The 26,140-nt window shown below is 42.1% G+C and overlaps 2 protein-coding genes across 2 annotated transcripts; one reads left to right on the top strand and one right to left on the bottom strand.

Moving 5' to 3' along the window:
- Positions 1-2,385: 2,385 nt before the first annotated feature.
- LOC119657609 (oral-facial-digital syndrome 1 protein homolog) lies at positions 2,386-14,268 on the top strand. The gene is made up of 6 exons (XM_038064608.1): positions 2,386-2,667; positions 2,719-3,647; positions 12,396-12,518; positions 12,569-12,819; positions 12,877-13,023; positions 13,423-14,268. Exons 1-6 carry the CDS (start codon positions 2,508-2,510, stop codon positions 14,216-14,218), a joined length of 2,406 nt encoding a protein of 801 aa, XP_037920536.1. The 5' UTR covers positions 2,386-2,507; the 3' UTR covers positions 14,219-14,268.
- A 3,197-nt stretch (positions 14,269-17,465) lies between these two features.
- Positions 17,466-26,137, bottom strand: LOC119658462 (pyruvate dehydrogenase [acetyl-transferring]-phosphatase 1, mitochondrial). Its single transcript, XM_038065866.1, has 7 exons — positions 25,940-26,137; positions 25,521-25,666; positions 25,296-25,434; positions 19,026-19,198; positions 18,755-18,950; positions 18,087-18,651; positions 17,466-18,003 (listed from the first exon to the last, which is right to left on the bottom strand). The coding sequence occupies exons 1-7, from the start codon at positions 26,034-26,036 to the stop codon at positions 17,796-17,798; spliced, it is 1,524 nt and encodes a 507-aa protein (XP_037921794.1). The 5' UTR covers positions 26,037-26,137; the 3' UTR covers positions 17,466-17,795.
- Between the last annotated feature and the right edge of the window lie 3 nt (positions 26,138-26,140).

The raw sequence follows: 26,140 nt of genomic DNA, 5'->3' as shown, positions 1-26,140 counted from the left end.
ATGTTTTTCATTTTTTTCTTGCTGTACCGTCAAAAATTCTTTGAAACGGACCGCATTACAATTCTTACAGTGATAATTTTAAAGTGGACTACTTTTTGATCATTCATGGCTATCATGAGAGTCACATTTCTTCCTCGAACTGTTGGTACAGTTAGGACAGCAGGATTGCCCCGTTGAGAACGGGCTTACGTTCTACGATGAGGAAGGTTCAAACCCGATTCGTCGATAAATAACATCTTCTCCCCTTCTGTGGGGGCCCAGTCGGTGAAACTTGTGCCATAATTCTTTCTCTTTCAGAAAATTCGATCAACCTGGATAGTTAATTTTAAGAATTACTCCCAACATTACTTATTTAATGTACACCATCAGGTAGCTTTCTTCATTTGCGCCAGTGTCCTTTCAGGGTTCTCTTTACTTACACCTTCAATAAAACCGAGATCGTCTGTGTTGGGCTTCTTCCGACGTATACCACCCCTTTTGCTCTCCTCCAGAACGCTATCAGCTTTTCCATACTTTTTAAATACGCAATTTGCACTTTTCATATTCAACTCTCAAATCGCGGCTGCCTCCTTGAGAGTCCATCAATCTTAATTAAATAGTTAAGTCAATTTTAAGGAAAGGACAACTTTATTAAGAAATAAAGTAATTAAAGCAGTGGCTGTCGATATTTCGCTTACTCCAGTTAAGTGTTTGAAACTAGTTAACAACCCACCCGTGAATAACAGCAAGGATTGAAGAGAATACATTTTTTCCCCAGACCATGAAAACAAGCATGATAGAAAATTGATGGGCAGTTCAGATCTCTTTCACTGCATAAGCTGCATCCTTATCCTATGATAAAATGTTGGTATAAAACCTAATAGTAGAACATTGAAAAAATTCTGAATTTGAAATAGGAAATTCTGATTTTGAAAGGAAAAAGTCTGAATTTGAAATGGAAAATTCTGAAATTGATTTGGAAAAGTCTGCAGTTAGTTTGGAAAAACCTGAAATTGTTTCGAAAATTCTGAATTTGCAGGACTTGCAAAACCATATATTGGTATTTGTTCCGCCTTTAATTTGAATTTGATCGAAATGAATATAAAAGGTCTTAATGTGAATCTAAATATCCAACAATACTGAATATCTCGAGGTATTTATTGAGAATTACAAAAAGCAGCAAATCAAATGTAACATTAATCGTTGAATCAGGAGTGCAAATATACAGAGTAAATAAGGGTTTATTATGTTTTCAGTTAATTTAAATTGTTCCTGCAATAGATTAACTTCACTTTTTCTTAATAATCCGTAGAGTAGCAGATATTGTGGATTTTATATATGATACATGAAAACCCCAAGTATTAATATCTGACAAGTTCCCATTTCAATAATTCTCAATTATCTCTTACGTTACATACACAAATGGTATTCGGAAAGTTTATTGGCTGTTGATACTCGCAGAAATATAAAAAGGCAGCACTCGAAGAATACTATTTGACAAAACTTTCAACTTTAGAAATGTTCTAGAAGCTGCACATAAACTTCATCTCAATCGTATTAATATTACCGACGGAGGGTCGAAACTTATTCCACATGCTAAGATTATGATAGGATTATAATTACGTTATCTATTTATATTTCCAGACTTGATACTGCTAGCAAAACAATATTTTATAGACTGATAAAATTTTAGAGAAAATTTAGGAAAAGAAAAACTGCCATGAAGAGTAAACTAGTATAAAATGCACAATCAAATAAATTAGTTTTAAGGCAACTGTAACGCCAAATAATTCACCATAAAGACCAACCCAAGTGGTAGAGACTTAGGTAACACAAAACGTATTGGAAGAACTTTAAATAAAAGGTTATGTATTTGATGTAGTTCAATTGTATTACTTCATTTTTTAGACAGGTAAACTTCAGATAAATTGGGTGTTGAATACAAAATTAAAAAAGATTGCAGGGATAGACGCCATCTACGAGTGGGAACAACCCTGAAGTTTGTCCCCAGGCTGCTAACTAAAATAGCCAAACCAAATTAAGGTACACAAAGGATGAATGAGTTCCCCTTACTGCACATCCATTTTTTCATTCAAAAATAAAATTGCCTATTTTCAGTTCGCTCCCACGTAACCCGGTTAAAAATTCCAATCCCCTATCCAAGATATGCCATGCACCCAATAATGTATGCAAAAACAAAGCCGCTACTAAATTTGTCACGATTATTCACAATTCCCCAAAAGTCGATGACAAAGTCCTTTTTATACACACCGTTCCGTCCATGTGACCTTTCATACCTCAATTGACCAGAATCGACGAGAGAAATTCCCCCACAATTCCATCATAGTAACTGCTGACCAAACACGCGTAACGATTTTTTCACGGTCTAGTGGTTCTCGCCTTTCACGTCAGCTGAGTGGAAAGCAATCCCTGTGATCCGCGCCCTTATTCAGAGCCGACAACAAACAGTCTTATGTCAAGTGTAACCGTGTACTGGTGCGACCGCTTCCAACCATTTTAAAAGGATAATGGAAGCAAAGGATGTAAATTTGAATGAAATTCACAAATTACCTGAATCAGAATTCCGTAAACATTTTACACAATGGGTAGAAGAGGATGGAGTCGCCCGGGCGCTTCAAGCGAAACTCCGCAAGCACCTTATAGAGACATTCAACAGGACTCATCTTGGTAAGATTTGGATTTTTTCTTTCTTTAAGTTTTAAATTGCAATTCTCGCAGGACGACGAATTTATGCAATGTACTCGAAGGCGAACCGGATGATTTTATCGCCTCTCATCCTAGCCCTAAATACATTAGTAGCCGAATTCCTATACGCACAGAATTGCCACTTCTCACTATCCGTATTCTCAACCGAAGTTCCTTACAGAAACACACTGCCAGACTTCGAATCGGAAACACCATTTCGATTCACAAAAAGTGATATAATGGAAATTTTCGAGGCCATCTCGACTAATATATCCGAGGACTTCCAACAGACAATAATCCAGTGTTATTTGAACGATTCTACACCGAAATATTGTATATCCCTGTTGTATCTAATATTTAAGCACGTGTTCAAATTTTCACCAGCGTCTTCCGTGCACAGAAAAACTGATGCAAAGACGCATCAAGCAGAGTCGGCAAGGACTGAAACATCAAGAGACAAGTCAGATTCCGAATCGTCTAAAGGAAAAGATTGTCAATCTAGTGAGGCGACGTCAAAAAAGCAATTCGGTGCTCGCTATAACAATCAATTCCGATACTTGAACAAATATTTAGTCATCCTCTCGCGAAAAGTAAAAGAAATGTCCATCAGCCTGGAACAACTTGAAGGACGAGAAGTGATTGCAGACCGTTTAAGAAGAAAATCTGTTCAAACAAGGAAAATGGAAAACCTCAACCGAAGCTTGGAAAAAATTTCAGAAAATTTGAGGATTCTATCGCAGTCAAAAAGAAAGAATCGAAAAATGTCAGTCATAATTTCGGCAATAGATAAGTTGACGATGCAATTGGATAAATGTTCCCAAAATTTTCAAATGATGTCGCGTAATTTGCGAGAAGGTCCTGCTACGACTATAGATAAAAGTACGAGTGCAGCGGAAAAAAGTTATGGTGATTGGGTCAGGGAGCTGACAAGTACCAAAAGTGGGAAGAAATTCGTGGCGAAGGTAAGTTCCTTTATGTTCGTGCATACATATATTGCGTCTTACTCTTAGCCCTTCCTTCCTTTTGCTTTGAATTGTGGAATTTAGGTTTGGATTCAAGCCAAAATGGTATAAAATCACGCAAGAATTGGTAATTTGAGTTAGCATTCCGCAGTCATCTACGCTTTGCTTCCTTAGTACACCCTTTGAATTTTATTATTATTTTTTAAGTTTGTGTTAACTAATAAAACTGCCGTACTGCTTTCATCCGGGTTTTCTAAGGGAGGACCTTGTATTTTAAACTAAGTGAAGATTCTCGGTTTATAAACCAGTCGATACTTTTGGCCGTGAAAAACATTTGGCCCTCCCCTCTAATTGTAGCCTTGAATCTTAACCATCACTCCCTTTTACCGTCGCTGAAGCAATACAGCACATTTCGAGGCTGGGTCTTCAGGATGTCCTTCCTCCTACCATCTGGATCCATCAATGGCTCCTCCAATTTTTAAATCCGAGCAGTGAGGCGTTGCTTTCGTCAACAGAATCTCCCCAGGCTTTCGGGGTTTTCCTACGGGTCTTCGTCTGCCTGCCCTTCCTTCGAATACCCTTTTAGCTCTCCGAATGTTGTCCCTGTGTGCGTCAAGATAGCTGAGTACTTATAGCACAAGGCTGTCATACGGAGGGTCGCGGTTCCAATCTCACTGGTGGCAGTGGGATTTATATCGTGATTTGAGTTCGGATACCAGTCGACTCAACTGTGAACAAGTACTTGCGTCAAATCAGGAGGCTGACCACATTGCCTCCTATACGGTACTATAATCCTGTAGTATACCGTTACGGTCTTGACAGAAGTGCTCTAACATATTTCAAGTCCCTCATCCGATTGGATCGTTGCGCCAACGATCTCGGCAGATGCCGGATTTAACCTCATACTAGCACTAAGTTCCAAGCATTTATGCTAAGATGATCTTACCTACTTAAAAACTAAAGGGGCGCTAGTGGTGGTGGCCGGTGGTAGGTTAATGGAAGAATCTGCCGAGAACTCCCCGCAACATCGAGCACGTATGCAGAATGGTGTACTTCTTCATGGTTTGAACCAGACTGTGCGAAAGTCCCAGGACATCAAGGGAAGCCATGAGGAATTTTGGTACAATACCTGTAGCTGACAATATTATGGGAACTACAACCACCCGCTTGAGACGCCAAATTTCTTTGATTTCCCGAGCCAATGGCTAATAGATTCGATTCGAGATTCGATGTTGTTATTATGGGGGATAGCAACATCAGTAATATACGCGGTACGACCCGTCTTGTCAACTAAAAATACGTCAGGCTTGTTGTGTGGAGTATGGCGATCAGTCAGAACTTGCCGGTCCCAATACATGCTGTAAGCAGAACTATCAAGTATTACTTGCGGCTCATATCAGTAAACCGGACATGTTCCCGTGAACAGCCCATGCTTGTATGCAAGGTTTTGATGGATAACCTTACATACATATGCCTGGTGATGTATTGCACCGGTGCCATAAGAGTACAGCGAGAAATGAGATGGTTCAACGTCTCTAACTCCGAATCACATATTCTGCACTGGTCGTTCTCCACCCGTTTTTTCATGATGAGCTTTTTATAAGCTCGGGTGGCGACCACGCCGTCCTGGATGGCGCACATGAAGCCCTGCGTCTCAGCAAAGAACTCCCCAGCACACAGCTACAATGGCTGCCAAAATAATTCACGTGTTTACCGTGCATTGCCTTCGACTTCCATTCATCGATTCGCTCTTGGTCGAACTTCACCCCACTTAGAGGATAGAAAAATAGATCCTTCAAGTTAAGTGCAGTCAGCCCACAGACTTCCTTACAGGAAGCCGCATGCAAGCGACTTGCCTGCTCTTTGCTGTAAAAATAAGCGCGCAACGAGTCGACTTGGAAATGATGTTGTGCCGCCACGTCAACCACGACCATGTCTCCGATGTACATCCGCTCCACGACAGACTTTTCGGAATTTGGATATAGTTGTCCGTATCCGCCGCTGGACGTTTTCCAGATCGGTCTTCGTCCACGGCAATATTCTGAATGCATAAGCCAGTGAATGGATAGCGAAAACATTCAATGCGCTTATTTTATTCTTCCCCGAGAGATGCGATTTTAGTACGGCTTTGCACGTCGCAAGAATTCGGACAGCAGAGCATCTTTCAGATCACCACCTCGAGCATGGGTTCCTTGCAAATTTGCTAGGTACTTGTAGAAGTCTACCTCGGTCATAGCTTCGATGTGGAGGTTACCAATGCTATGTCCGACATGCAGCTCGTGATGACCTTTGGGGATGGCTTGGATTCGACACTTGTCTAATCCAAACTCCATGTGATATCACGGCTGACTATGTCTATTATTCGCAACAGACTTCTAAGCTGGTCGTCAGTACCAGCATATAGTTTGATGTCATCTAAGTACATCAAGTGTTTCAGTTCGCACTTAGCGATGTAGGATATCGATTAGCCAGGTTTTATTATTAATGTCGTCCATATGCTGAACCATGGCCAGCCCATTGTAACTTCCGAAGTTTTATTAATTTGGGGACGTCTGGGTTGTATTTGGTACAATTCATGGCTGTATCTGATTCGCTAATGGTCTTCCTCTCATTTAACTCCTATTATTCTCCTTGGACCTCCCTCTAGAAGACATTGACAAGTTTTTCGGAAGATTGTGTTAGAATCTTTGTTTTACATTCATGGCACAGCACAGGTCTTACTATAGTTTTGTGTACCCGGAGTTTCGCTTTTCTGCGTATGCAGTTGGCTTTTAAAATCAGTAGAAGCGGGTAGAAGATTTTATTTGCGAGGTGGATTCGTCATTTTATTTCGTCAAATTCGTTCCCATTTTTCGTCAGTTACACCTAAGCATATATAGTTGTCTACATATTCTAGATTGCACTCGTCAATTGTTATATTTTTTCAGAGTGAAATTATGCGGTGTTTCCAACGATTAATTAATTGAAATAATAAAACTTGTTGTTTCTTTTTCGTTGGTGTGGGTATTTGAACTTGTTTGCACTGATGAAGGGAACAAGTGGTTCCCGAAATATCGGTATTTGCAAGAATAAATACCCACACCAACGAAAAAGAAACAACAAGTTTTATTATTTCAATGTTATATTTTGTCTATCGGGCGTCATTTTTTTCGTTTGCGTCATAATTTTCGTCTTGTTCTTCTTAATTCGTAGCTTCATTTGCTTTTTTATCGAGGTTTATAAAAATCTCCTTTGCTGATGTGAAAGATCATTCCAAGATGTTTATATCGTCCGCATATGCGACGATTTGGTAGAAGTTATAAAGCAGCGTGCCTTTTGTATCCACAGGTAACCTTTATATAACCTGCTCCAGTGCCAGATTGAATAGTAAAGGTGCCCGCCCATCTCTTTGTTTCAACCCGACGTTTGTCTCAAACGCGTCTGTCAGACTATTATTAACTCGGGCTTGCGCTGTTGTATGGGACATTGCCTAGCATTACTTTGTATAGCACATTTTGATCAATACTGTTACGTTCTTGCTTTATATATATCTACATATCAATGGATTGCGTAGCACTAGAAAAAAAAATCGTTCTGTAACTTCCATGTAAGCGTTTATTTTACACTAAATTATACAACGATACTGCATAATCAATTAAAGAACAATTCCTTCACTGGTACAACCCGGGCGCTGTTACAACCGACGCAATCTGTCCTAATTCTAGAAGTAGTCTAACTCGGAGAGCAGACCTCCGGCTCTTTTATACCCCGCGGAACATTCAAAAAAGTCATACAAAGGCTTTGCTAGAAAACTACTTTGCTACTTTCTTGTGCTATAAACGTTTGATCCACGGAGCCAACAGAACTGGTTCTTACATCAAATCTGCCTTATTTTCTATGTATGAGTGCAATTTCTCCTTACCGCTTTCTGACGCCGGCTTTACCTTAACTATAAAACTCCTTCCGAATGTAGTTCCAATCTTAAATAAGAGCATGTACTTCCGTCTTCGTTCCTTCAGTCCTTTTGCAAAGTCACGCATTTCACATAATCTCACACAATCTGATCAGAGCATCTAGTCCAATAAAACGGCCGTTTATCCTCCGTTATAGTTTTGGTGACATCCAAATTCTCACTGCATACTTCTTCATGATGCTTCAAAATGATGCCCCGCGACGTTGCTCGTAACACAACCATCAACCATTTATACAACTTGCAGTATATTCTGCCCTCATTCCGCGTAAACCTTTGCTATGCAACTTTTGACCGTTAATTCATCCCACTTTTGTCTTTGGTTCTGCTCCTCCAAACATATTTGCTTCCTTTACTTTGTCAGTCAGTTGTTAGTCAACTTCTGCCAGGTATGCTCAGTCTGCTTACAAATTTCATTCTCCTGTTTCCTACCTTCTCGCATGGCCTCCTGGTGCCATTTTACACCTTCACCTATAACCTGCCGTTCATGGTCTACTCCTTCTCGATAGTTTCGCTCCTACTGTTTGTCACCTTCTGACTGATCACTTCTTGTGATTTTCGAATATCCTGACTGGTACTCTCATTTCTTCCGTCGACTTTGGAATCTCATTGGCGTTCTGATGCTGCATTACTTCCTTGGGTACACTCACTTCTCGATACATTGGCTTTTCATCCTGCCGTTTTACAGTTACCTCTTGTCTTTTCATATCTTTCTGAAGTGATTCTTCCAGGCATTTTGCACTTTATGTGTTTCTGATCTGATACTTTTAGAATGTTTTCCTTTAGTTCATTAGTTACCTCCAACTTGCTGTTAAACTCCTCTAAAAGTTTGGCCTGTCATCTTTTCATCTCTTCCATGAATTTTGCCTGCCTTTGATGTCGTAGAACCACGACAAGGCCATATTTTGACCTCTTCCATAAATTTTACTCCTTCTTCGGCTTGACGTCTTGCTCATTCCTATTGTCGTCTTCTAGATTCTTCTTGTTGTTTTCTAGATTTTTCTTGTTATCCTACAAACTCCTCCATAAGTTTTTCCTGCACACTATATAAAACTCGCATATCGTTGTCATTCATAACGAAGGCTCCAACTTCCTCGAGACTCTCGATAGTCGATGCAGTAGAGACCCCCGCAACGCCAGCTTTGAGCTACTCCACACTTAAACCCTCGAATTTAACCATTTTGGTTTACGCAATCCCCCCTCCGAGCCTTTTATACTCAGCAGAACATTCCAGAAAGTCATGCAGAGACTTTGGTAGAAAACTACTTTAAAACTTCGACAAGATCTCCTTACTGGATATAGAGTCATCTGTTAGCGGCGCAACAACCGGTATCCAGTCTAAGCCTGCCTTAATAGGAACTCCAGATATTCCGGTTTTGCACCGAGGTCCACCAATTTGATATCCCTAAAAGCTGCCTGGCGTCCTGACCTACGTCATCGTTCCATCTCAGGCAGACTCCACCTCATCTTCTTTTTCTACCATAGATATTGTCCTTCGATGTTGTTCGTTCTTTAGTTTTTGGCGTTGATGTTTCCACCTTGTACTTCGTCTTGCCTTCATGAATTTGCAGCTCGATATCTCGCGCCGCCTACTCGATCTGGATGAAAGTAAACTGTTCATTTTGGATTGTTCTTCCCGTGATGTCAATATCGTCAGCGTAGGCCAGTAGTTGGGTAGAGGATGGTGCCTCTCGTATTTACATCAGCATCGGACTGTAATTCCATCGGCTTCTGGCGACTTATGGTTTTTAAGCCAGTGGATTGCACGGACTGTTTCTTTTATGCTTGGTGGTGGCAGTATTTGTCCGTCTTGTTCAGTTTGCGGGACCTCCAACTCGCTGATATTTTGGTTGTTGAGCAGTTCATCAAAATATTCAACCCATCGCTCCAATATGCCGCTTCTGTCGGAAATCAGATTTCCCTCTTTGTCTCGGCAGGATGAGCATGAGGTGTATAAGGCTTCATACTGCTGACTTATTAATAAAACTTGTGCACCTGGTGCAGTTGCTCCATGTACTTTTCGAGTTGATCTTGGTGTTAACATAACTGTATTTCCAAATTTTAGACAGAACTGCGAAATCGGATCTAACGCTGTTAATGCGTCGTGAAACATCCAGTTCGGTGGCACCGGTAGCAGAAACCATGCTTTCTAAATATACACATTGATCGGTGCATTCGATGCTCTACCCATAAATGTAGATAGGGAGAGTGCGATGACCCATCAGACTGAGAACCTTGGTATTGTTGGTGTTTATCTTCAGTTCAACTCTACTTGCCTCTCTTTCCAAATCCAGAGCCATTTGGCCAAGGTCCATGACCCGGTGAAAGAAAAAACAGATGTCATCAGCGTAGAAGAGGTGTTTGAGGAAAGATATCATATCATATTATGAAGAGCAGCAAGGTGCACCGAAGATCTAAATTCCGCGCACATTAAAGTAAATAATCACACATAATTAATGTCCATATGAGTATGCTATATTTTTATATATGAAATATAAAAACCTTTGATACTTGAAGCGGCTCGCAGATGTTATATGTTCCCTTTTATAATTCGCAAAACTCAACAAGGGTAAACTGTGGGCGGATTTACGTTGAATATAAGAGAGAGAGGTGACGCAGCATCTGATGTGTTGCCTCTACTCTGGTACGTAACCGTAGCCGCCATTCTTTTACTTTTGAACCTTGGGTGTTAAACTCAAAAGAGGGGTCCGTGGACCATAAAGAGTGGGAGCAAGTTGCTCTCCTTTTGGCCCGCTCCGACATCAAGTGGATGCGGACTTAGGACTCCCCAATTCCTAAAAAAAACGGAAGAGAAGTAGGTTCAGAGAAGGTCGCAGGATTTTTGCAGTGGAGTCATCAAAACTGATAGAAGAAGGGAGAGATTGAGTGGGATTACGAGAATAGCGACTTTGAGACCAAAAGGGTCTCAAGTTACCGCGGGCAAGGGCGACTTCTAGGTTCAATAAGTACCTTTTATGCGCTTTTTTAATCATTGACTTCACAGTGAAGCGCATAGCCTTCAAGTGAGAAAGGTCAACGTCATTCTTAGAAACCCGAAACTTCTTCCGCAGTGCATGTGTCAGGCGAATATTATTTAGAATCTCCATTGTGGACCAAGTTGAGTACGAACGTAGGTAAGCGGGGGAAAAGGGACATAACAGGAGAGGAGATCAGACAGGATATTGTAAAAGGTACTTAGAGCTTGATCACACGTTGAGTTGCTTCATATATGATCCCAGTTGATAGACGCTAAAGCTGAGTTGAGACCGTCAAAGTTGCCTTTGCGGACGTTGAAATTAATAGATTAACGAGCGGTTTTGGAGTATGAATGAGGGAGCTCCGCTTCAAATCATGGTGATGAGCATCAGTTTTGACATACGGGGATATGCAAGGAAATAAAGAGAGGTGGCACTCGGGAGGTTGGAAAGGAAGAGATCGAGAGGGCTGCCCAAGGAGTTTTTGATGGTATTGAAATTCAGGACACAGCAAGTGTTCATAAAGGAAGAAAGTAGAAGGGAAGAATGGGAGAGGTTGCAAGAAGGAATTGGAAGGCTAGGATGATCAGGCTAGTGGAGCATGGGGAGGTTAAAATCTCCGCAAGGGAAGAAAGGGAGGGAAGGGAATCTGACAGTAAGGAGTTCAGACAAACTAGCAAACAATTCCTAGTTCTGGTGAGAAGGGCAAGAACAAGTTAGGCGAGGAGACACGAAGAGCAACACAGTCAAAAAGAAAGCTAGAGGAGGAGAAAACGAGTTTGGTGAGGAGTGTATCTTTTTTGTAATTAGGACCCCATCGCCGGTGGGCTTACGATATTCATCCCTGTCTATGTCACAGCGGAAAGTGGAGTATCCTTCGGGGAGCTCGGGGGTTAATATAGCATCGTCCAACCAGCTTTCGGACATATAGATGCCATGTTGCTGAGCCAGCGCGGATTAACTGAAGGCTCCCAACTTGGTTCTTAAACCCATAACATTCTGATAAAACAGACGGACAGTAAACATGGATCCAGTTACATTGCTCGGCGAGGCAGGCGGATTGTCCTCAAATTTATCCGCAAATTGGGGCGCTTGTATCGCTTGATGAATACACCTTCAGGCCAGAAGGAAGGATTACCCAGGACGTCAAATTTGGGAGGATAAGAGACCTTGAAAGACGCAATCACCCGGTCGATGTTGTTGTCTTTTGTCAGTTTGACGCAAGACATTGAAGAGAATAAACCAATTTTGCTCTTTATCGTCCGTTGAAGTTGCGAGATAAAGAGCTGTTTAGGTGGGGATGCCACCTTTAGCCCGGGGCCGATAGTATGGGAGGATGAAGTGCCTGGATATAGAGCAGCGGCGAGAAGTGGAGCATCGTTGGCAATGGGAACGATGTCGAAAAGTGAAGCGGCTGTGTTCCGATTCGTGACCTGCTGAGGACGCTGCGGATATTGTTCCATTGAAAGCGCGATGGAGCGAGGCAAGATCGGAGGGTCAGGGGACCGTAACTCGTCGCATAGGGGCCGCCGAATCAGGGGTGTAGAGCCAGTTGAAGCAAACCTGATGTCGAAAGGCATTGCAAATGAAATCAACTCAGATTGAGAGACCTGGTGCACAGACCCCAGAGAAGATGTTGAGGCTACACTGTTGCCCACAGTAGGAAGCGCCTTTTCAGAAGTCGAAAGTCTCGTCGTCGTTGAAAGGGACACCTAAATTATCAAACAAAATTCAAAGCAACGTTATTATTTTTTTCTTATCAATATTAAAAGAAAAAGCTGATACAGATAAAATAATCAATAATTTTGTCTTTCCATTATTCAGATCGAAATTGCCTTGCGTAAAACATTGGAAGAAGAGAAAGGCAAACTTTCCCATGCATTCAACCAAAAATTTGAAAATCATAAAGCGTTATTGAAGCTGAAATACAAACAGAAATTGTTGCAGGTAATATATCTGAAATTGTATTGATAAAACCTACTTATTAAACTTTTAAGCGTTTAGAAACTCGTGCACCACCCGAAGCCAATCAAACGGATAAATCCAATGAAATTCAAAGCTATATAGAACGGAAGCTAGAAGAACTCAATAAGAAACACGACGACTTACTGAAGAAGATCCAAGAAAGTGAAGCCCGTATGAAAGATAGTGAAGTTGTTTTTAGCTTAGACGATGAAAGATCTAAACAAAAACCTGCATCCGCTAGAAGAAAATTATTTAAAGAAATGATTCCCACAGGAAATCAATTGTATACTGTTTATGACATCATTGTATGATACATGGGATGCTAACAAACTACTTCCAGGTCCTCTGAAGAAGATAAGGAGAGTATACCACCTCGAAGAGCCAAACCAGTCGAAAAAACGATTGATTTGAAACCCCAACTGGAGGAAATGGCAAAATCGATTGCAGAGCAAGAGAGAAATATTGATCATATAATCTATGGAGCGAAGTATGTATGCTTGAAGTGGACGAAGTATTTTCATTTTCTTTTTATTCACAACTTCACACAAATGACTTTGAACCAAACCGCGACTCCCTATAATTGTATTCCCACCTTAGTTTGTGAGAATGAGTCCTGTCTCAACTTTAGTCAATATTTGTTTGCCTCTTTTGCTTGATCGATGATATATTCGCGGAAAAAAACTCCATTGCCCTTTTACCAGTACAAGGAACTTCCCTTAAACTCCACAGAGCCATTCACTGCATACTTGAGACTTGTAGTGTCAAGATACCCGCCAAATGTCATGCCAATGGATGACCGACATACCGACAGACAGCAAACCTTTGCTTTCCACAAAGCCTTCAAAACCTATCAAATCTGCGCATTTAATCAATATTTCCTTTTCAGGCTTCGCATCCAAGAACTCGAATACGAAAGCAACCAATTGGATCGAAGCTTCCAGGATTACATCGAAAAACAAAACATCCAAAAACACCAACTGGAGACTAACGCCGCCCATATTTGGAACAATTACAATTTACAGAAGTCACTCTTGGACAGCAGACAGGTAAAACGTCGCATTCGCCCCAAGCAACCTGAAACTGAGCAGGTCGGCAGCCTACCATCAGATGATCAAATTAGTCAAAGCCCACCACCAGCAGTACCATCTTCCAATGATTTTGCTAAAATCGAAAAACCATGTGTGATAACATCACCACATTTCGAGAATCCTTTTCGTAAACTTAAAACTGAGATCTTAGTGAAAGAGTCATGGAAGTTGGGGAACAGAATCACCTCTGATCCAAACGAAGTAATCACTAAACCTCATGACTACGCTGATGCCAGTACCAGCCCTGTTTTAGTGGACACGGAGACATCGAATATGGATGAAGTGGAAACGGAAAACAAATTTCTGCAGCCAAATATTGAGGGTGACCACAATCAAACTCCTGTTTCTTCTGAACTGAACTTAAAAGATGCAACGCTGGAGGGTATTGTGCTAAGTGATACAAAATCATCGGAAAGAAGTCACTCTTCGCGTAAACCATCGCTTGCGCTGAAGGTTCCTAATGTTGTTCTAACGCGTAGTGCTCCTAGTGTTAAGGATACGTCATCTCAGCTGTCTGAATCCGATTCTTTGAGCAAAAAATTAGACTTTTCTACCGGAAAACAAGGCTCATCAGATGAAAATTTTTGGGATTGATTTTGTCAGCGTTTGTTAGGTATTTAATACAAATAAATTTTTCATATATTCTCAGATGGTTTTCAATTTTACCAGATTCAGAAGAAAAGCAATGATTACTGGAATATATGCATAAAAGAATAATTAACCAACCATGGATGGTTGGCTGGTGTAAGATTTAGTTTTGTGATCCCATACTACAGCCAAGCGGTCAAAGGGTAGTATAGGTCCCAGGGCGAGACGTGGATTGGCACCCACAATGGAGCACAAAACTTGGGAATCGCCTGCTAAACCAACACCAACAGCTCTACTACCTAACCCTATCTAGGTAGCTTAACCCTATCTCGACAAGGTGATCGCTGGGAGTTCTTTCTTAATGGAAGAACTACAGACGGATAAGGGTGAAGACGAATCTCCCGCACCTAAAATCGGGACAAATTGTACCAACTAGTCCTTCAAGTTGGGGGTTGGGTAAGGCTGACAACCCTACACGAAAAACCGACGTTACGAATCCACAAAAGAAGCCTCGAACAGGATGGAGTCTAAAACGACATACCCAGCTTCGAAAACGGAATAATCATTTGCACATTTTCTCATGGAACGTGCGCTCCCTGAACAGACCGAACGCTGCTTAGCAACTAGCCGATACCCTGCCCCAATATAAGGCTGATTAACAACGTTGCAGGAGTTGCGAGGCAAATTTAGAAATATAAGCCCCAGAGTCGGAGAGGGATACCTTCTACAAGGCAGTTGAGCGGACCCTCGAAGCCTCGCCCAAGTATAATATTAAAGATTTTAGCAGTCAAGTAGGGACGGAGCCCGTATTCAGGCGATACTTCGGCTTCCATAGCTTACACAAGGATACCAATGATAACAGATTATTCTATTAGCAGTATCACACGAAATGGTTATTGGAAGTACCTTGTTTGCGGGGAACGCGGTCCACAGGCATGCATGGGCCTCTCCAGACGGGACCACTTTCAACCAAATTGGCCACGTACTGATTGAACGCCGCCACCCCTCACCTTCAGCAATGTCAGAACATATAAGGGGCCCAATATAGACACGGATCACTATCTCGTTGGTATAGTGCTCGGGGCTCGAGTTATAACACCGCCAAGATTCCCCTCTGGCAATGAGGTGAGAGTGAAAACTGAAGTCATCTATAACGAAGCCCTCTTTAACACCCACAAGGGGGAAATGGATGCCGCAATGACTATAGCTAACAGATGTCCTGGAGATGAAATATCTCCAAATTATCTTCACAACCACCTGAAGAACGATTTCATTGATACGACCATAAACATCCTTGGGCCCAGCTGCAAGAAAAGTCGGAACGGTTGATTCGACGGTGGAATGTAAGCTAGCAACGGAACGGAAGAATGCTGCATAGCAGGCAACGCTGCACTCTCAAAGAACGCGGGCACTCGTATCTGCTATATCGGCGTATATCTGCCTATCACGAACTGTGAAGCCTGCGAAACCCAACAGGTTTGGGAACTAAAGAAGAAGGGAGCAACCGCACCAGGCGCGGGAAGTTTTACCAACAAGTCAGCAGCATAAAGCCTTATACACTTCGATGTTTATCCTGCCGAGACAAAGAGGGAAATCCGATTTCCGAGAGTATGAGCATATTGGAGCGATGGATTGAGTATTTTGATGAACTGATCAAGTAGAATATCGGAAAGTTGGATGTCCCGCCAACTGAAGACGACGGACAAATACTGCCACCAGCAAGCATAATAGAAACCGTCCGTGCAGTTCAATGGCTTACAAATCATAAGTCGTCAGAAGTCGATTGAATGACTGCTGAACTGGCTTAATATGGAGGCAACCAACCACACCAAGCGAATCATTAACTGATGCTCAAGGTGTGCGACAGCGAGTCAATGCATGATGACTGGCAACGAGGTATTATCTGTCTCATACATAAAAAGGGGAATATCACACAGTCCAGCAATTATAGAGTTATCACGTTGCTGAGTATCATCTATAAGGTATTCTACGCTATCTTGCTAGACCGGATAGCACCATTTGCCCAGAATATCATTGGCCCATACCAAAGAGGCTTTACTCCCGGCAAACAAATTAGATTTTCTCTCTGCAGCAAGAGATGGAAAAACACAATGTGAACATCAGTTATACAATCTTTTCATCGACTTTAAGGCCGCCTATGATAACATAGCGAGGGTAAAATTGTACAAGGGAGTTAACTTTACCGATAAACACGTATTACGTCACACACGTTCAATCTGTGCACCAATCTTCTTGAAACTGCACATATAGATGGCTGGACGTGATGGTATATAATGTCACCACCTTATCTAACCGAATTTCCCTCACTGCGACTATTATCATTACTTTTTAAACAGCCCTTGTACGTAAATTGTGGTATCGCGGTGTAGTTTTTAGTGAGCGCAAATCAAACTCACACTGTACACGGCCATGAGAGAATTCGGTATCCCGACGAAATTGGTGAGACTGACTAGGCTGACTCTGACCAATGTGCGACGCCAGATAAAAGCAGCAGGATCACTCTCGAGACCATTCGATTGACATAGGGTTGCCCTATCATGCATCCTCTGTAACCTGGCCCTCGAGAAAGTGATCCGTGATGATGAGGTAAATGCAATTTTTCACATAGCACCCGCATGATGACAAACGTATTAAGTATTATTCATCATGTAAGTACATTTTCGCCCCATCAAACAGCTCTAGTCAACACCTAGCTATTTTAAATACAATTGATTGTTATGGTTAAGATACAGAAAGACATGCACTGTGAAGTAATAAACATTGTCCAATAACCATCCACTTGTCTCTTTTCTTATTCCTAAGTTTATTCACCCAAATAGGGTTTCTGTAATTCATCCTCCGATAAACTCTACTTCTACTGTGGCGACAGCGCTAGAGTTTTCGGAACTGACATCACATTATGTACGATTTGAAACATTCATATTTCTTTCTTGTTCTTGTTAAGGTAAAATCCACATAAGGAATAAACATAATAAAGCGTTTTTGGTGGTGGCTAGGAACCATTCCAGGCGATCGATAAATTCCATATTTAGGGCCTAGTACCCAAACTTTCAATATATTAGGCGATGATGGCTTTGCGGCTTCTTACCAGGGCAGACGCTGCCTCACCTCTGCCCTGAGAGCAGCGTGACCGAAGCGGCTCGTAGATATTAAGTGCTCCTTAAAGTCAGATTAAGGAGACGGTAAGAATCCACGAGATGCATAAGTTAGCATTATATCAAACAAACTCATCGTAGCTCTTAAAGTCATTTGTTATTTAAATAAATAAGCCTTAAGTTATATATTACAATTATCAAAACTAGAAAACTGAATTGCACAAGGAAAAATTCAAAACTTTGACGAATACATCTTTCTTTTCGGACTTTTTTCAAACAGCAACGTGTATTGGGGGAAAATAACAAAAAAAAGCAAAATATAACATTCTAAACTGTTCCTCGAATGCACACATAATTGTGCATTTCAATACAATTAAAGTTCAGTTCAATAATTTACACTAATCACGATTTATCCTTTCACTTTCCAAGTTGTAACCGATCCCCTAAAAACTATTTAGAGGAGTAAATCAGAAATGAGGCTTTTTCAAGTATTCCTGGTTGAAGTAAACGACGGTGATCGTGATGTCATCTCTGAAAAGACGAACAACGTCTTGCGGCAAGGACAATAAATGCGACAGCTTAGAGTGCTCTATGCCGTACTCGGTTCCACCTAATGCGTTTCGTATGAGATGAGTCGCTGCATTCTTATCCAATGGTTTCTTCTTGCGGCCAGCTCTGAAGTTGTGTAATTAATTCAAAATAATTATTCTGTTTCTAAAGAATTTAGTTGAGAAGCAAATGTTAAGCTGTTTACTTACTTCCTTTTCTCTAAAATGTTTAATATTTCCTCCAACGTGACACCCGAACTTGGCAGTTTCAATGGTTCTAAGTACCCTTTTCCGGCCATGTGTTCACCTACCAAGCCAACCGCTTGTGTCGGCGACAAAAAGTCCCACAGCCCGTCGCTAGCAACTATCAGAAACAGATCATTCGGTTTGAGGGTGTGGTGGGTAATGTCTGGTCGGGCAGTTAAATACGGTGGGGTATAGTAGTTTGGCGGAACACTCATCTCGCCAAACGTAGGAACGACAACTTTTTGCAATATGTCATTGGACCATTTGTAGCGAAAATCACCTAAGGCTCGCAGTGGAGCTAATTGACCTAAGAGACGTTCATTCCGGATGATAGACTCACGTTCCGCCTGCGGGTGTTCATCCAAAATGCGCCGAACTTCTTGAATATTATCTGTTGTATGTTCGTGGTTGAGCTTCTTGGCTACCCATTGACCAGTGTCAGTCACGGAACCTAAAACGGCAGTGCAGTCTCCTGTGCTGGCTAAATATAATTCCCGACCCTCTATTAAACTCACACAAGTAACAGCACCTAAAATTAAGAGAGTTAGATGATGTGTGTAAACATTTTAGCTACGATAGTTATTCGTCTTGAAGTTAAATCAACACCTTAGAATCAATACACTGAAACCAACCTGACATGGCGACAGATAACGTTCGTATACTTGGACTATCAAGTGCTTCTTTGGATAAATCATTATCTAAATGCAAAAATGCATTTGTGATTATGTTGACGCGATCATTATCATCACCAGCTTCGTTCAATAAATATTTTAAATAGGATTGATAGCTTTTCTCGTAGAGAGATCTTACTTCAGATACAAAGTCTACCTGAAAATCAGAGAGGCACGTACGTAGAAGATATACTCGTATTCTATCATTACAATAAAAGATCCAATAGAATACCTTATCATTATGGCACTTTAAAAACGATTGACTTCTAACCTCCTGCTCGGAAGTTAAGTTTCGGATTAGTTCTTTGCTTTGAACTGCTGTTGAGATATAACGTAAAAGTCTTTTTGACACCACTTGAGCGCAAGCTGCTCCACCGTGACCATCAAACACACCGCAAATAAAACCTGCAATTTAGATGTAAGTATCTTGAAAAGTGAGTTGTTAAAAGACATGTGGCTGCAACGTATTTCGAAATTTTCGGGTAAAAATAAAACAATGATAAATGTAAATATTAATATCAAAATCGTCGTTTTACACTGCGACCGGCTACTAAGAAATGTAAGAATATTAACTTATCAAAAAGACTATTACCAAGCTATTAACTTCCGTAGTCTGTTTCGAAACTAGTAGCACTATTTTTTTGATTTTATTCAAGAGAATAGTATAAATGATTAGAATTTTTCAAAGTAGATCTCTTTCGTATTGTTGCCAACGAGTTTTCCAGTTTCCGTACGCCTCCCTCGCCACATCCGATTGAACCACCTCTACCGAGCCGTGATTCATCCCCTTGAGCATCGATTTTAATCTCGGGAGTACACAAAAAGTATGGCGGGGTCAAGTCCGAAAAGTAGGGGGCCTCATTCACATGATGAGGAAGATCCTGCGGCAGATCGCTTTTCGGCTGGCCTTCTGCTCCTCTGACAACACTCGCGGCACCAACTTCGTGCACACTTTCCCTATGGCTAAGTTTTCCATCACGATGTCAAAAACTTGGGTTTGAGGGATGCTCAAGTAATCAGTAATCATTGTCAGCCTACGAACATTGCTGAATAAATTTTTATCACAACACATTTTCGCCGATCTTGCTGGTAGAATGTCGTCCAGAACGATCGTCGTCTTCCACCTATCGTCTATCTTCTCGGAACAGCTTGGACCACCCAAAAATAACCGATATACCCACGACAACATTATCGATATTACGCTTGAGGGCTCACAAAGAGATTTTTTTGATATATATTTTGATTTTACTGTTTTTTTTATTTAATTACGTAATTAAATTAAAAGGAGTGATCTCTCTCATCTTCGCTCAAACTCCAACCGACAATGAAAAACAATTTTTGTTGTGGATCGTTTTGGGCCATAATAGCGGCCTTCAGCGTCCTGGGCCACCGTTCGGGCACCCCATTGGATTGCGGTACGCAGTTGTCCGGTAGCGTTTAAAACTGAGGAGTTTGCCCAATTCTGAGAGAAGGGAGGACTCAAACTGCATTCCCTGGTTGTGATTATCATTGCCCGCACACCAAAGCGTCGAATCTATTCTCGACAGAGGACCTCTGCAAAGGATTGTGCAGTAATGTCTTTCAGAGGTTTTGCCTCAGGCCACCGCGTGAACCTATCGATGATTGTGAGGCATACCTGAAACCGTACGAGTCTCGCAAAGGGCCAATCATGTCGAGGTGGATTGTGTGGAAACGCTTGGTGGACCGAGGGAACACTTCTACCACTTTCCTCACAAGTTTATAGTTTTACACTTCTGGCGTGCGATGCAATATCTAAGGCATCGACGAATACGGTTATGAGTGCATCTTGCTGATGGAATGCCAAATGTGTAGCATCCACCAGCTGTTGCTTAGTAGTCTCAAACGCCTGGACAGCCTCGAGGAACTACGCAATGAGACGTGAGTCTTTGGTTTTCGACCCAGACAAGAAAGTGTTAAAGGTCGATTGATGGTGAGCGGCGTTGGGCAAGAAACTACGAAAGAAGTTTAACACGCCGAAGAACCTTCTCAGATCCTTAACAGTTTTTGGAAGCGAGAAGCTCGATTTCGCTTGCACCTTAGCTGGATCCGGTTGGATGCCTTCAGGGGTAATCAGGTGGCCGAGGAGTCTCACCTGTGATTGTAGGAATTTGCACTTTTCAACGTGAAGTACTAGACTGGCCTCAAGGAGACGTTGAAAAATGTATTATAAATGCTTGGACTCAGAGGAAGACGCGACCAGAACATCATCCAAATGTACGAAACAGAAGTGGAGGTTTCGCAGCACGTTTTTGGAATGCCTTCAGGAGCTACAAGGAAAATGCGCAAAATCGTGGATGAGTGAGATGGGGTTACCGTCTGAAATAGTCTCCATTCGCCATTAGATTCAGGAACCATGTGAAGGGGCCAAACTCAACAATTGTCTGAAGGTCTGCAAATACGCTGCTTAAGGAAAACTCTTTCCGCGCAACTGCGAGCTTCTGCGGTGATAATGGACGCATATTAGAGAAAAATGGGGAGCCAGTGATGTGCCGGACATCATGATTAACGCGCTCAAAGAGACTACGCTCGGTAGTGATGTTGTGGTACTTTTGAAGAAGTGCGCGAATATGTGCGTCGGCAACGTCTTCAAAACAATGGAGAAAATGCTTGGTGACCAGGATGAGATTTTTCCTGATGACCTAAGAGAAATTGTGGGGTCAATGAGGGACCTGTTAAGTATATCCACTAGCAATCATAGTGGAGCATAGTGGGGCAGGAAATCCACACCTAAGATGGATATCCTGATGTCCGCGATAATGAAGCGCCAAGCAAACGGTCGTCGAAGTCCTAAACTCAAGTCTACCTGCCTGTAGTCACAGCGGATCGACGAAGAATCTACTGCCGCGAGTTTCATCGATTACGGTATTAAATTATTATGCCTGTATCGACCAGGAAATTGCACCGATTCAAGGGGTCGTAGACTGTAAGACTGCATTTCGGGTAACAGTCGCTACCACTCCCGGCAAGTCCGTTTTTTTCGTAAGAAATCGCAGGAGCTGGTACATTTCTTAATTTTTTTAGCGAACTTACTAACTGCCTCATTTCACACAGCAGTTGGCTTGGCGTATAGTTACCTAGCGTTAACTTTGTCAGTAAGTGATTAAGTTTAGCCGTCTCTTGTACTGATAAGTGTTTTATGAGCTGCTCTTTTAATTAGCAGTCCTCCAGGACGTCGGAGACAAGCTCAATTACTTCCTTGTCCATGCCGACTTGCAGCGTGATTGAAGCGAACGTTTTTCACTTTAACGTGACCAAAGCGAATTGGGCTTCGAGCTGGAGGAACCATGCGGCCGGGCTCCTACGCTAAAATGGCGCTACCCGTATGGCCACGGTAGTTACCGAGAGACTGGTCCCTATTCCGCAGGATACATTAGCAGAAACGGACAACCTACAAGAAAAAGAACAGACAAGTGGAGCGAATACAGAAACGAGCAGAAAGAGAGTAGGAGAAGGAAAACGGTTTGCAGCGTTCTCTTTTTTTATATTTGGATGAGAAGGAGGAAGCGACAGCCTGACGAGTTTTAGTTAATTAATTACCGGAAGAACTATGAAACTTGGGAGAACAATGAAGTTTTGGTAGTAACAATGCTTAAATTAATTCTACACCTTTTGTTCAGACCACACGTTAACATTCGACTCGGATTCATGTTTACCCACTTTATTGATTCTTTCTTCGGTGCCGTTCGTTGTGTTCGGTATTTTGCATGTTGCTTTGGTTTCGGCTTTACGTGCCAGCCATTCGTTGAACTTTTCTTCAGCCACTCGTTTGCGTTTTTTTAGATTACTCTTCTTCCTATAGCTTTGCGGAGGTGAAGCAGAAGTCAAAAATTATTTGGGAGTTGAAGTTGGTTGGATATTTCGTAGAAGTACGACTGCGGAACTCTTGCTTATCCTTAAATTCTTTATATTCCTCGGGCAATTTTGGGTATTCGAAACGATCTGTGACTTACATATTTTATTACATGCTTGCCTTGTGCTCTTCTTTCCCTTACTAAAAAGTTTTCATCGAAGCTGAATATTCCGGTATCCTCTAACGGTATCCTCCTACTTCAAAACTTCAATTATTTACACACGAATTTTTCTCGGAAAATTCCTATCACGAAATATAGAGGCACAAGCGATTGATCGGAGAATTATGTTTTCCATTGGTTTGTTTCCAATTTGAATGATTCTTGGGGAGGGGACTAGCCAAAAACTTCTAAGCAACACTTTGTTGCGTACGTGTGTTGAAATAATGCGCAAAGTCTTGTATGAGCGGAATGGGGTATTGGTCAGGAATCGTCTGAGCATTCAGGCGTCTATGAGGGCGATTCAATAAATTCCCGACAGAGAACATTCCTGAGGGAAGTTGACGTTATCATCGTATGCTGCCATCTATCAAAAGACGACAAAACAAATTTCAGACTAGGTTAATTCGAATTTGGCAGCCATTCGAGTAAGACGTGTTTCATGATTTTCGCTAAGATCGAAAAGAGCAGTATCGTTCGTTGATTCACTTTTTGTTTTTGGATGGGAAAAAATGCAAGGGTATAAAAGTTAGATGCTGTTGTGAGTGTCCGGATAACTGAGTGGTTAGATCACAAGACTGTCGTATGGTAGATCGCGGTTCAAATCTCACTGGTGGCAGTGGTACTTGTATCGTGATTTGACTTCGGATACCAGTTGACTTGGCTGTGAATGAGTACCTGAGTTAAATCAGGATAATAATATTTGGCGAGCGCAATGCTGTCCACATTGCCTCCTACAGGGTACTTTAATCCTGTAGTGTACCGTTACGGTCTTGAATGAAGTGTTCTAACACACTTCAAGGTCCCGATCCAATATGGATTGTTGCGCCATCGATTATTATATTATTAGATGCTGTTTATGAGGACACTTCGCCACCTGTGACCAGAGTTGGTTCAACGAATATAAACCAGGACGTCCGGCAGGTGTGATTACCCAGGAAATCATCCAAACAGTGCGCGAAGTTGTAGAGGCCGTTGGTGTATCGACCGGGACGTCAATTAATATTTTACATGATAAGTTGACGATGAAAAAATTGTCAGCACGATGGGTGCCGCGATTGTTCACGGTGGACAACAACGGATGCGGCTGCTAAGTGCGAGCAGTGTTTGGAGCAGGAAGGAATTTTTGCATCGAGTTGTCACCGGTGATGAAACCTGGATTAATCATTATACACCAGAAACTAAGCAACAACTCCAAAGAAGGCGAAGCCGATCGCATTGGCAGGAAAGGTCATAGCGACGATTTTTGGGATTCGAACGGGGTTATTCTCATGGATTTCCATAAAAAAGAAAAACGATCTCTGGCCAATACTACTATGAATTATTGGAGCGCTTCAACAAAAAATTGAAGGAGACACAGACGCACTTGACGAAAACGAAGGTGCTGTTTAAGCGCAATAACGCACCAGCACATCCATCCGGAGTTGTCGCCTCCAAACTGCATGAATTGCGTTATAAATTGCTGCCGCAGCTCCCGTATTCACCCGATCTAACTCCCTGCGACTTCTTCTTATTCCCTAACAAGAAGAAATGGCTCGCAGGAAAAAAAAATCTCAAACGAGGAAGTCATCGCCACGTATTTTGGAGATTTCGACAAATCCTATTTTTTGGAGGGGTTAAAAAGATGGTAGAAACATTGGGAGAAGTTTATCTTTGTTAAAATTTAAAAAAAATTGTGTCTTCATATCCAACACGGGTGCTTATTGAACCGCCCTCGTATAATATCCACAAGGCCGCCATTGGGATTGGGAACCATATGGAGTGGAGATGACCACCTGTTTTTGGAAGATCTACATACACCCTGCTTGAATAGTTATACAAATTCTTTCCACGCAACAGCGAGCTTCTGGGGTCGTAGAGGGTCCACCTTCGGGAAGACTGGGGAACCAGTAGTGTTGATGTAGTGCTGAACATCATGCAAAACTGCGATATTTTTTGAGGAGTACGCCAATGTGTGGATCGGCAAAGTCCGAGCAGATTGAAATTTTCTCAATCTCTGGACATAAAATGAGAATTACAACGCTCCAAAGCCCCGTCTGTTCCGAAGCTTGCCATCCTGGTAAACAGATCAATCACGTAAGGAGAAGCATAGATTTCTTTCGAAACTAAGGTTATCTTTTACTCCATACAACCAGGAGACCAAGCTCACAAACCTTCTACTGATCACAATGCGATTGACCTGGTTTGATCCGATGTCAGTCAACCAACATCCAACAGGCGTTATGGCTGGCTCCCCGCTCAAACACTATCGCGCCAAAGTTTCATAATTCTCCGTTTTTTCTTTACTCATTAGGAGTTCGATGTTACTAAGGTAACTATTTCCCTTCCCTCAAGTCCTTCAAAGGAACTAGAACATTATCCCTTTCCCTGCCCTAGAATAAATTTTTGAATTTCCTTTGCGCTCCCGCTTTCAAGAGACGTTGCCACACCGGCCATAAATCAACTCAACCACCCAACATAATTCTGTCGCTCACCATTTGTATTCAGGATCGTTGCCTCCGTCCTGGAGTCCTCCATCGGCGAGTTCGACCCCAGCTGGTTCGAGTCGTATCCCTTCACACATCCTTCCGAAAAGCTGTGGGTGTACTCGTGCTCGCGTAAAATCAGATTCACCTGTAAACAAAAAACGTAAATATTTACGTTACGCAACCGGGCACGTTGCTCTAATTGCCGAAATTGCGCTTAAAAAAAGTACTCACGTCGTAGGGCGACAATTGAGGCAGCGCGGATCGCACCCGCGGCGAAGTGAACACTTGACGGAGCACTCCATGTCTGCCACTTTTCGTCGAGATTACCGTTAGCCGATTGGTGATCGTCAACATCTGCATGCAAATGTTGTGCAACACTGGAAAATTTTTCGAGAATTAATTGATCTTTTGTGGTTTATTTCCTGCGGCTGTTTTTCTCGGGAAAAGAACGTGGTGAACTCCCGAAGGTGATATTGTCCAATGTCAAAATCAGCTGGTGCCGGTCAAGTTGGACCAGGCGCTGAATCCATTCAGGGGCAATGTTCTCAGTAGAAAAAGTAAACGTCTTGAGTTAGGTTAAGTCAAACGGCGAAATTGGGATTTTGGTAAGGACATTGTTCTGATAGCACAAAAGGGACTTTTGACATTACCCAGGATCAATGCCAGGTGCAGCACCATCCTCTTTCGCAAGGTCCTCGGATCCGACCAAATCCTCCTCGTCGAAGTTAGCCTCTGAGAGCGCAACATAATATATTCTACGTGATCATCCTCCGCCCGCACGCAAATACACTTCCACTGGGACCGACGCGCTGTATATAACCGAAAATAGCATCAAAACTTTCTCCGACAAC

The sequence above is a fragment of the Hermetia illucens genome, chromosome 5 (genome assembly GCF_905115235.1).
Source record: "Hermetia illucens chromosome 5, iHerIll2.2.curated.20191125, whole genome shotgun sequence".
NCBI lineage: Eukaryota > Metazoa > Arthropoda > Insecta > Diptera > Stratiomyidae > Hermetia > Hermetia illucens.
Note: the sequence above shows the minus strand (reverse complement) of the source record. Positions and strands in the feature narration are given on the sequence as shown.